The sequence below is a fragment of the Rhizomucor pusillus genome, assembly GCF_041956525.1.
Source record: "Rhizomucor pusillus strain CBS 183.67 unplaced genomic scaffold VTP01scaffold_4, whole genome shotgun sequence".
Classification (NCBI taxonomy): domain Eukaryota; kingdom Fungi; phylum Mucoromycota; class Mucoromycetes; order Mucorales; family Lichtheimiaceae; genus Rhizomucor; species Rhizomucor pusillus.
In genome coordinates, this window is record NW_027192146.1 from 368,143 (window position 1) to 379,288 (window position 11,146).

General features: G+C 43.0%; 5 protein-coding genes across 5 annotated transcripts in view; 2 read left to right on the plus strand and 3 right to left on the minus strand.

Annotated features, from left to right (window-relative positions):
- Positions 1-89: 89 nt before the first annotated feature.
- Positions 90-1,052, minus strand: VTP01DRAFT_7442 (uncharacterized protein; the record flags this gene model as incomplete). The annotated part of the gene is made up of 5 exons (XM_069386455.1): positions 90-410; positions 481-561; positions 616-703; positions 764-828; positions 897-1,052. The coding sequence occupies 5 exons, from the start codon at positions 1,050-1,052 to the stop codon at positions 90-92; spliced, it is 711 nt and encodes a 236-aa protein (XP_069241908.1).
- A 263-nt stretch (positions 1,053-1,315) lies between these two features.
- On the minus strand, positions 1,316-2,384 carry VTP01DRAFT_7443 (uncharacterized protein; the record flags this gene model as incomplete). Its single annotated transcript, XM_069386456.1, has 6 exons — positions 1,316-1,605; positions 1,671-1,811; positions 1,899-1,976; positions 2,042-2,116; positions 2,210-2,294; positions 2,355-2,384. 6 exons carry the CDS (start codon positions 2,382-2,384, stop codon positions 1,316-1,318), a joined length of 699 nt encoding a protein of 232 aa, XP_069241909.1.
- Positions 2,385-2,771: 387 nt separating this feature from the next.
- VTP01DRAFT_7444 (uncharacterized protein) lies at positions 2,772-3,867 on the minus strand (the record flags this gene model as incomplete). The annotated part of the gene is made up of 6 exons (XM_069386457.1): positions 2,772-2,815; positions 2,875-3,052; positions 3,119-3,530; positions 3,588-3,608; positions 3,668-3,741; positions 3,796-3,867. The coding sequence occupies 6 exons, from the start codon at positions 3,865-3,867 to the stop codon at positions 2,772-2,774; spliced, it is 801 nt and encodes a 266-aa protein (XP_069241910.1).
- A 2,270-nt stretch (positions 3,868-6,137) lies between these two features.
- VTP01DRAFT_7445 (uncharacterized protein) lies at positions 6,138-8,149 on the plus strand (the record flags this gene model as incomplete). The annotated part of the gene is made up of 7 exons (XM_069386458.1): positions 6,138-6,441; positions 6,542-6,822; positions 6,880-7,183; positions 7,239-7,455; positions 7,508-7,608; positions 7,661-7,890; positions 7,955-8,149. 7 exons carry the CDS (start codon positions 6,138-6,140, stop codon positions 8,147-8,149), a joined length of 1,632 nt encoding a protein of 543 aa, XP_069241911.1.
- Positions 8,150-11,007: 2,858 nt separating this feature from the next.
- VTP01DRAFT_7446 (uncharacterized protein) overlaps positions 11,008-11,146 on the plus strand; it is a gene marked incomplete at both ends in the record, with an annotated part of 1,550 nt that continues 1,411 nt past the window's right edge. The window contains one exon of the mRNA XM_069386459.1: positions 11,008-11,136. Coding sequence (XP_069241912.1) covers positions 11,008-11,136 — 129 coding nt within the window. The remainder of the gene's footprint in view (positions 11,137-11,146) is intronic.

Below are 11,146 nucleotides of genomic sequence, written 5' to 3' on the forward strand. Positions count from 1 at the left end.
ATCAACGCGTATCGGAAGCAATTATTGAGTCTAAAAAAGGCATATTCACAAAAAAGGGACACAGTTATTCACAAAATATAATAAAACATTTAATGATTATGATGACTCTTAGAGAAGCCAGGTGCAGCAAATGGGTTTAGCTTGTGCGCCTTGAATGAGTCTTGGGCTTTTGCTAGTGCTTCTTGGATTTGTCTTTGGGCCTCAGGGTCACTGTTGCGATAAAGCTCTCTGGCAGTATCTTCCAGAGTCGGCCCGTAAGAATCATCTGAAATTGCAGCCGATGGCTCAGCTTTTTCTTCTGCTCTTTTCAACTCGTTGTACATCTCCCGCGTCGTCTTGCGCCGGAGATCTGGCCAGTGCTTTCCTTGCTCTTTCTTGGCAAGATAGATCACAATCTTTGATTTCTTTAGCTATAGATACAGAACGATTACGCATGTGTCAGAGTTTGAGTCGATAAGCACTGCGGTCTTGACCCTATACCCTGTATTTGCATATGGAAGGATCAATCTGCGCAAACAGATGCATAATTCGAAAGTTGTAGTTCGCTCCTTCGTGCTCCGTCTGGATATAACATTAAGATTACAAATGCATGAATAGAAATAATAAGCAACTCACGATATCCAGCTGGATACTGTTTAATTCAACATCAAGTTTACACTGGTCCTCTTTTAGGTTGCCAGCATTCTTGATAGACAGATAGATCCTGTAAAGTTTGCTTATTGAGTTGCAGTTTGTTGTTATTGTTCCAAGTATCTGTCCATACCTGACAAATTGATCACTCTGGTCCCAGCCATAGCCCGTAGTGATGTACAGCGTCTGGGTTTTCGCCTACTTATTCCGTCGTAATCGATGATCCACTACATCGTTTGCATGATTTTATGCATGTAAGATCGAACCTTGGTTTTTCCAATCGGCTCACGCACGATACTGGACGTATCAACTTTTCGTTCGGCAATAAGTTTTTCGAGTGCCTGAACGACCCAAGGTCGGGTAGCAAGCGATTTCAGCAGTGCAAGCTCTTCGAGATCAGCATTCCGATCTACCTCAGTCATGAGTGCTAATCCGAAATAAAGGAAGAAAAGAAAGGAGGAGGCAGGCAGGCCGAAAGAAGAAAGAGAAGAAGGCTCCATGCAACGTGGTGGCACATTTTGGGTTTCACAATCCTTACACAGCATTCTAGAAGCAAGTCTTATGCCTCCCGCTTGTCAAATATTCTTAGGTCAACCACCTTCTTGCTCACCTCGAGCAGCTAACGCCATACCAGTATCGATCACAAGATCATATGCTTTATTCTTATCTCTCTTTCTCTCTTTCTCTATTCGTAGCGATCTTTCCTTACAATCTCCTCCCACATATCATTCAGTTGCTTGTGCATCTCGGCTATATTTTCCTTTTGTTCTTTTGTAGCTTTTGCTCCGTAGGCATCTTCGTCTTCTTCAGAAGTGGAGGCAGGATTGCGTAAAGACCATTCGAGCGTGGTTTCATTGAAAACTTGCGACGTACTAACGGGATAGAATTGCAGCTTCTTCTTGAATAGTTCGATGCTGGGTTCGTTGCTGAGAGATATCTTTGCGTGGAATGTCAAAAGACCGAGCTCGTTGAGAGCTACATGTTATAAAGCATTTAACTTGATATTCCTTTAAATCAGTTAGCTCTTGTTAATAACTTACCATAGGCCATCATAATTTTCAGAGCTTCCAAACCACGCCCGCTGCGTCGATACTTGTCTTCAGCGATCATGATTTCAATTTCTCCAAAAGTCAGGTCGTCATCAGGATCATTCAAAAAGATATTCACGTCTCCAATCATCTCTATTTGCAATAATTGAGAATTTTAGCAACAAGCAATTGTCTGATTTGCCGGCCCAGCAATACAAACTGTTTGTTTAGTGTTTTTACCTCCTTGCCCCTTTAGCTCTTCAACTGTCATATCTTGCAATGATTTATCTTGTGACGCTAAAAGGATAAATGTGCATTCTAAACAAGTATGCATTTGTCAGAGTTTGAGATGAAAACATGAGATTCCCCTTCGCAAAACTTACTTTTTTCGTCCTCCCGCCATGACCGCTGCATAGCATATTCCTCTTCAAGCGTAAGCGGTTCCGAAGCTGTCATCTCTATATTACATGCTCTGTTGTTAGAGTTTAAAATCTTCTATTTTTGGGTTTTGAAAGAGGTATAAAAAAGGGCACTCTGTCCTCGCGACTAACCTTGCAGGAAAGGCGACTTCATCCACTCGTGGTAGGTAGGCACATGCTCTTTCTCATATGGTACCAAGGCAACCTTCTGGCCGATCTGCGTTCTGAGCTCATCAGCAACCCTTCAAGTTTCGTAGAATCTTGAGGTTGAACATACCAAAACGAGATTCTGATTCTTTATTGTCATTTTCGTCTCGTCGCGATGCTAAGAGAGCTAATAGTCATCCTCAGCACCTCTTGGGTGAGTGGCGTCAAAACCGAAAAAGTGCTGAGTTGCCGTTGGATTCACTTGAACTTGGATATTACTGCAATGTAATAAAAACCCAAGCTCCCTCCCTGAAGAAGACATTCAGCTTACTTTACATGGTTTTTCATACACTTTGACGAAGATTCGGTTTCCGGTAGTTCAATGGAGACCAGTGGGATTTTATGACACTTAACAACTACTCGTCGACTTCCTAGTTATCCGCATAACATCTGATGTGCAACAAAACAGTGTTGTATTCATATGGAGCGGCAATAAGTCAAAAAAGGGCGAAAAGATTGGGTATACTATAGTACTGTATCTGGAAGTCTAATGCTCTTCATCACTGTCGTGATCATCCAAGAGACCATGACCTGCAATGTATCCATCATTAGTCAAGATATGGACATAGACTGTGATTTGCAACCATTACCTAGATTAGGATCACTAGTGCTCTTAATTCCCAAACGCTTCCTGACGAATTCTGAGAATACCATGAATTGGAATACTATGATAGTGTCTATGGATAGCTGAATAGCGCCGCAAATAATAAACTGGATGGGAGAGTGCGTAAAGATAAAGTAGAAAACCTTGAAGCCGTCACCAAAGAACTACAATTTGGCATTGGTTATTCTGATCTTGCTTACAGCTATAGGCACTGGCCATTTTGGACTTACCCAGCTGGCCAAGACAAGCAAGCTGAAACCAGCAGTGGACTTCTTTTTGAAGTTTGAGACACATTGAGGGATCGGCAGAGTGCTTTCGATGCCAAGACTAAGGAAACCCAAAGTTTCGATAAAGCCGATATACTTTCCAAAAATGAGATATGCGACGGCCACGACCGTTGTGAATCCCAAAATAAAGTTAAGATAATCCAAAAAGTGTTTCCAAGACCAGAACGGACGGAGGAATGCCAGTCGATGCGGGATATCGATTGCATTGCTGTTGTCTTCTTCCGGAAGATGCTGGTACAATGCGTCAGGACTAGGGTCCGGGCGATAGCGCACGACGATTTCTAGAAGCAACAACTGGACAATAATCATCGCGATAGACTGAAATAGCAACGTAGTATCGAACCTTTTGCCGAGCCTGCATAATGCCTAAATATTAGCCTTCACGCAGCAAATTTCTCATGCAAGCACTTACCAAAAGAATACACGAAGAATGCTGCAACAGGGTATCTCGTCAGACAAATATTCCATTCACACAGTCAACTCTAGACTTACTTTGCTATAAGGAGCACTCCACAAGTTAGGGAGTTGAAGCCCGCACTCGATCGTTTGCGGCGAATGAGAAAATACTAAAGATTGTGAGAACAAATGCTCCAGCTCTCTCTGGTCAATTACGTCCTTACTTGGTCAATGTAGCCCACAACGGGGCCAACAACCATCGCAATCGAGAGCGCGATGGCTGCAAAGTCTGCCATTTTTCAAGAGTGAAAGGAGTAACTCTTTTAGTCGGAAGGGTGCTGGGTTACGTTCCACAGAAAACCGCGCACAGATTTACGTGTATGGGATACTACCAGAGTTCAAAGAACCCCTAACTCTTTTCAAACAGCCAACCTATCTGCCATGAAGCTTTTGATGTTTCTGCCAAATTTCACTCCAAGCACAACATTATTAGCATATATGTAGGTATCATCAAACGTTGATCACTTTTTATCAATCGAAGGATTACAAAGCATTAATAGCTGCAATGGGTTGAATTACGCTATATGATCGTCCGCAAGCCTATTGACATCGTTGTCGATATGTGGTCAGTATTCATGTAAAACGGGACTATGCTGGAATCTAAATATCGATCAGCGAGCGTGACGCTGTTGCATAGCAACTCCCAACATGAAGGTGACAGTTTGCCTCTGGTTGGCTCTCCATATAATATTTGCAGCCTACTTCAACGTTAAGCTTCTTATTCTGAGGAACTTGCTATCGATTTAGGTTATTCATTGGATTTTGCGTCAGTATAGGCTGATTTGGTCGTTTGAGGAATCTATCCGCAGCTTTCTTTTCAGCATATGTACTTTCCAATACTGAGAAATCTGATTATTCAGCAAGCATATCGAGAATTGGCATCTTAAAAGAAGAGAATGGCGAGTAACTTTGTCAACCTACTAAGCAGAATCGTGTTCCACATAGCAGTTGGGAGTCGGAGTAGTCGAGGCTGAAGAAAAATTTTTTTCTTTCCTGGAGGGTATAAAAGACATGACAGACAGCCTCCCTCTTTTCTCTTTACCTTTCTGCTTTTTACAAGGTAAGACTTTGTTTCTTATGAAAAGATTGGGTCTTGCAGCACAATGATGGAAAACTTTTTGGACCCGAATCGCTTTGCATTTCCGGTGTTCACACTACTTTCCGAGGTGTGGGGTATCCATGGTGAACAATCTCTGAGACATGCTGTCTTGACCCATTCTTGCTGTTTAACGCGTTGCAGGACCTATCGCTAACATTGATGCGTTACTTAGTCTATGCTATCCTTGATGATGATGCATCCGACTTCTGTAATCAATAAAGAGAATCAATTTTTTTGCATAAAAACTATCTCTCCTCGAGTCTCGTCTTATGTTTTGTATGATTTTGTGTATGCACTTTTCCGAGCTTTTTCGAATAATGCTCGTGCTTCCGCATAATAGTTGATTTTCCTGCTTTAAAAAAAAAAAGACAACTTCGATGGTCATCTGAGATATGAACACTCTACAGTAGACATAGCTGCTAATGTCTCACATCAAGGGTTGCTCATCTGACAGTCCATGTTGTTTTCAAAGTCCAAGTACATGCTGTTTGAAAAGAGGGCTCTGATGGTATGCATTCTGCTTCTGTACTGTATGCAGAACAGTCCATTTTGAACCTGTTAACTTTTCATATCTTAGGTAGATGGACGCCCACGAGGGATGTAAACTATGCTTTTCAAGTCATTCGAAAATCATGATATCAAAAGGAAGCGTTTGAAAATGAAGAATCATCTCACTATGGATGCTTTTCTCTTCATCTATGGGTATACAATGTGAAAGAACCTCGAGTGCATAGTTGTGTATCAGCATAAATAACTAATGGCATTTTGAGCAGCCCAGCTAACTAATCATCGAAATTCCTATTGAAAAGGCTGCTAGTGTGTTGTTCAGCAGTTACCATTTACAGGATCTATCCGTTATTTATCGCTTGCAAGGCTGATATAGCCAATTATTTCCATTTTTTGAGCAGATGCAGCTTACCAATTTTTTGGCAGCAACCGCAGTGGCTTTCTTCACTTCTTTCCCAAGTTGCGCTACTTTGAAGAATGGGCTTCGCAAGAAGTATATTTTGCAATACTGATTTCTCATTGCATCTGTCCAAAATATAATAAAGCAATGTCCATAAGTTTGATCCTTTCCTAACCTCAAATGGGGGAGGAGTCCACGGGCACGTACTTTCGAGTCGAATCGCTACACGTATTTGGACCGTAAGATGCGACTTCACGAATGCCATTTTGTATTTCGCGTGCAAAATACAAGTGGGCATGGAGTGTAAGTTATTCTGTGTTTCTAGGTGTTTTTTTACCATATTACCCGTGGGATACTTTATTGCTCAAAGTATGGTTTATGGTCAAGTATGCAATGCTGCATATGAAGTGTAAACATGTTTGAAGTACGTGTAGAGATTCGACTCCGAAATACTTACCCGTAGACTTCCCAAGCACAAAGTTGCTTTCAAAACCCTATAAATGCCATTTTCTTTATACGGCGATCTGCCTAATCCAAAGACTGGAAAGACTGAAGAGTCGAAGAACTCATCCTCACCCACGACCGGCAGCACACTTTCCGGTCTCTATGCGTCGTTACCAGCGCCTTCCGGTGCTACCACCAATGCTGTTCCCAGCTCAACACAGGCATCGGCGTCAATCAGTTCGAACACGACGGCAGCAACAACGACAACAGCATCAACGGAAGCACCAGCCGCGCCGAAATCCACGAGCTCTTCGCCTGTGAATACCACTCCAGCAGCCGCTACAGGCTCTAAACCTGCAGGTATCCAGCCGGGAGCAACTATCTCAAGTAGTGATTCGTGTTTGGAATCTCGACAGGCAGCTGATCCACTATTGGGGTTCTTTGTTGTTTGCTGACATAGGTTGGTCCGGATATGGTCACTTTCGGCCTATTGTACGGAAGCCTACAGTGCAAGCAAAGCCAAAATTGCACAGACCTGTAATACCTGCTGGTGCGACAGTCGTATCGACCGTTTCAAAAAATGAATATGAACAACGAAAGCAGGAAGAACTCAAAGCAAAAGAAGCATCAACGGACCAGCATAAATCCACGTTAGGCTCATCCCTCCCTCCGCAACTTAAGGTGCCCTTCTTCACGAGTACCGATGATGTAAATGGATTCCAAGCTATGCAAGGATCAAAGGTAGGCTTCGATGTGCACGACGACTAAAAATACCTCGCTCACTAGTAATTACTTTAGAAAAAAGGAAAAGGAAAATGGAAGAAGCAGCAACAGCAGCAACAGGAACCGGTTCCTCTTGATCTTAACGAGGATTACGATCCACACCGACCAAATGATTATGAACAATACAAAGAGCAGCGTTTACAACACCGTGAAGAAATGAAAAAGCAGCAATTGGAACAGCAGCGAGGAAGAAGACTTTCTAGATCGAGATCCAGGTCAAGATCAAGGTCACCATCCAGGTCTATATCAAGGTCCAGATCGCGTTCACCTTATTCATTGGCTGATGGACCTCGTTCTCCGAGTCCACAAAGACATAAAAGTAAGTATACATATACCAAGTGTTTATATACACTGCTAACAGTTATTTGCAACAGATGCTTTTGCACCGCCGCCAGATTTGTATCAATCGTCTCCACGATCTCCACAGGAACCATCTCGGCGACACTCGCCATCTCCTGCGTCACGCTCCTCGACGCCAGGCATGCATATCGATATAAATGAATCTGCCGACGACGCGTATATGAGACGGGTACGCATGAGCCAACAGCGAGCAGGTCACGGAGAACCGAGATTTCCACAACAGCCTTTCATGTATGTTTTATTCGCCAAAAAGATTAGCACTTTTTTGACGAAATATTCCTAGGCGTTCGCCACAAAACATAACGACAAACGAAGAGGAAGAGGAAGAAGAGAAACCAATGTTAGGATTAGGTGCTGGTAATCAGGCTTATCAAGCAGGACGAGGTATATTATCATGAGTACTGGAAAAGGAGTACGCTTGCTGACGTAGATAAAGGACTAGGAGCTGCGGCAGAACCGACTGTTTCTCTCGAAGACCATATGCCATCGGCACCGCCAGCTTTTGTCAAATCGGCTCAGACAACAGCAGCTACTGGGAAACCTATGTCTTCGGTTGTGCTGTTGACAAATATGGTTGGCCCAGGCGAAGTAGATGAAGATCTGCAGACGGAAACAGCTGATGAATGTGCAAAGTTTGGCAAAGTCGAGCGTTGTCTGATATTTGAGGTAATCAAAAGCGAGCACGTCAATGTAAATAGGTTTCGATAAATGACCTGTTTGAATTGCACAGGTACCGAACGGCCAAGTACCGGATGACCAAGCTGTACGAATATTTGTTAAATTTGCCGATACCCAATCTGCTGCCAATGCAGTCAATGATCTCAACGGTCGTTACTTTGGTGGTCGCGTTGTAACAGCCAAATTCTATGATAATCAGCGCTTCGACAATATTGATTTGGCGCCAGGACCAGATGAAAGCTTATAAACACTTTAATGTCACGCTTCAGTGTAGTAATTCTGTGGTCGCACGAGTGTTCTGCTTTGTTAAGATTGTGCATATTAGTGTATTTTAGTCACGATGCATTACAGTATTGGAAGAGCAATCAGTGTTCAGATTCAAAACGTATGGCTTCATGGAAGTGATATCATCGCTGCTATTAACTCATTGTATGAATGTATTCCAAAATTGGGATTCATTATGGAATAAACCACGCCACAAAGTTAGCTATGTCTAGCAAAAAGTGCAGCAACGTGGAGATAACACTAATGCAACTATCGAGCGGATCTAGCTTGACACCCAATCTTGACTTCCATTAGGTCCCCTGTGAAGCAATCTCAATGCTATAAACCGTACAAGTATGCTCGGTCCCGGTTGCTGGAGATGACCAGGCTTCTAATCTAAGCAACTGTCTCACAGCCAAAAGTATATGACTACGGTGTATTAACCTCCCAGTATCTGGAATCCACGGGAATGATGAGAGGACCATGATCCTACTCCACCAAGAATCTTACTTAGCGACGATATTAAATACGTTATCGCTGGACCTTAGGTCTTCTCATGTCATAGATATGATAAGCGGAAGTTTGGGTTAATATAAATACATGTCCGATTGTTCGACCGGACTTCATTTCTGGAACGAAATAAAGTTGCGGGACTGATCAGATGATCGTAACACAGGCTGTGCAACACTAGATTGGAGCATAAAATGATCCCTAAAGCAGGGGAAAACTTTAATGCCTGCGACCGGTTGAATCCGGAAACGGTTTACGGGAAAATACATAGCAATCTTTGCTCAATACACCGACCTACGTTGTCGAATCCGCTTTATATAAGTTCACGATGCAGTTCAATCTCCTACGATCGATAGTTATCTCATTGATTACATCTTGGCATATCAACTTGATAACAGTTCGTGCAATTCCAGCTCTTGTGAGGTAAGCAAGCACACGTGTTGTCTTGACATTTGTAGAATCTTGTCCGCCAAAGCCGAGGCAAAAGAGCACACAGCATAACTCCAGTGTAACATCCTGAAGCAAATCAAACTACGTCAAGCGACACGTAATTTCCCCCAATTGCGTCGTCCAGGAAATGTTCCGCAGAGCAGCAAATGATGCAAACGCTGAACATGCAACTCGGTGTCTTGGACAATTTATGAGGGTACCATTCCCGTGGTTCCCATATATTTAATTTGTATGATGTTACATCCAACATTGATGCCGCACATGGTGGTCATCTGAAACACGATTGTCCATAGATTTAATTACAAATCTTTGGCAACTTTGATTTCTCGAGCAACTCAACTGTAGTGTCTCAGAATGTGATGCTGCCGGTAATAAATCTCTTTATTTAGATTGTAGTTGCTTTGTTAGATATGCAAGTCTCCACCAATCTTCTGTACTGTAACGAGCCAGACTTCCTCGGAAATTAGGCACTAAGCTTTAACAAGCATGGAAGCTTTTGCGGATAATCTGTACCAAGGAAAGTGATACTCTTAATTTTAGGGCCACACACACGTATATATGTCCATTTTGTTCTCCTTCATAAAAGCTTCGTCGTGCAAAATATTATACTTTCTTACGTATGCAATGGGCTGGATACCGGTGTTATGTTTTATATCTCGTTTAGGTTAGATATCTCTGATAAGTCATCATACAATCGATTCCGAACGGTTGAGCACGAAAAGGTTACGGTCAATACAAGTAAACCTGCATATCTCCTAGTTCCCTTTCGGTTTCTGTCCGAAAATGATCTCGTTTGCAAACATGTTTCTTGTTAACAACTATCGATGTAATAACTTCCTTTGTTATCATCTGTGGAATGATTTTGTGACGATCCATCATTTTCAAAATCGGGTACCTAAAAGGCGAGCATATGTTTCTGCTGCAAATAAGGTCCTGTCGCCGCTTCATATTCCTCCCCAAAGAAATCTTTAAGGGTGATCGCTGTGGGGCAGAAGGGAACGCATACGTCGTACAACCTAGAGCGGAGCATTTCGTTTTGATCTCGCAACTGCTGCCAAATGAAATGCCTTGCTCGCCCGCACACGGCTGGAGCCGCTGATCCCATCTTGGGGCATGGGATGCGACTGCCTACTTCTCATTGAATCCCTCTTGAGCATGCCTGTTTTCCTTTATTGGAAGTCTTCAGTGATTGTTCTTCCGCCACTATGTGCTAACCATTTCGTGCCTCGACAATTAGCACTAGCTCTCTAACGACCATCAAACCCGCGCATGCCCCATTGAATTACGATTTACACAATAAAACTGCAGTAATTTGTGCCGGTATTCATCATTCGTTTTTGTGCAAACCCTACTCGGGCCCCTTGCAGAGGGGTGATATCAAATGAAATAATTCCCGCCAACCCCCAGTACGAACTGACATGACGCCGTCGATGTACAGCATTGCGTGAGTGTAACCAATACGAGCGGATCAAAGTAAAGCGAATTCGAGACATGTTATACAAAGTAATTTTACCCCTGCACGGGTCACCACTTCTGATAACCATACGAAGCTAAAATTTCATTGAAAAAGTTCAGGCACCTTTTCTGTTTTGGCAAATCAGGCTCGTTAAGTGGCCACTACGTGAAAATCTATGAAGCAAGTCCGCTTCTCATTAAAGAAACGATTAGCATCTGCGTTGAAGCCTAACCACGAAGGGTATACAACATGCCTGGCGAGATGTCCTTCAGAGACTCAGATGCAGCAACCATTTCTTGATGCTGGTGGATATATATAAGCAGAACCTCCAAAGTCAAATTGGCAATTCCATCCGTATACCGCCACCTTTCCTATATCCTCCGTTTCTTTTCAAAAGATAAACCCTACCCGACCCATTCCTTATCATGCGCGCCTCGTTGATTACTATTGCTGCCGCTGTCTGCTTGATCGCTGGTACTCAAGCCGCTCCCATTGATCTCAACAACGTCGTTGCAGACACTGTTGGTACTGTCGAAAACACTGCTGGTACCCTCGTCGGAAGCA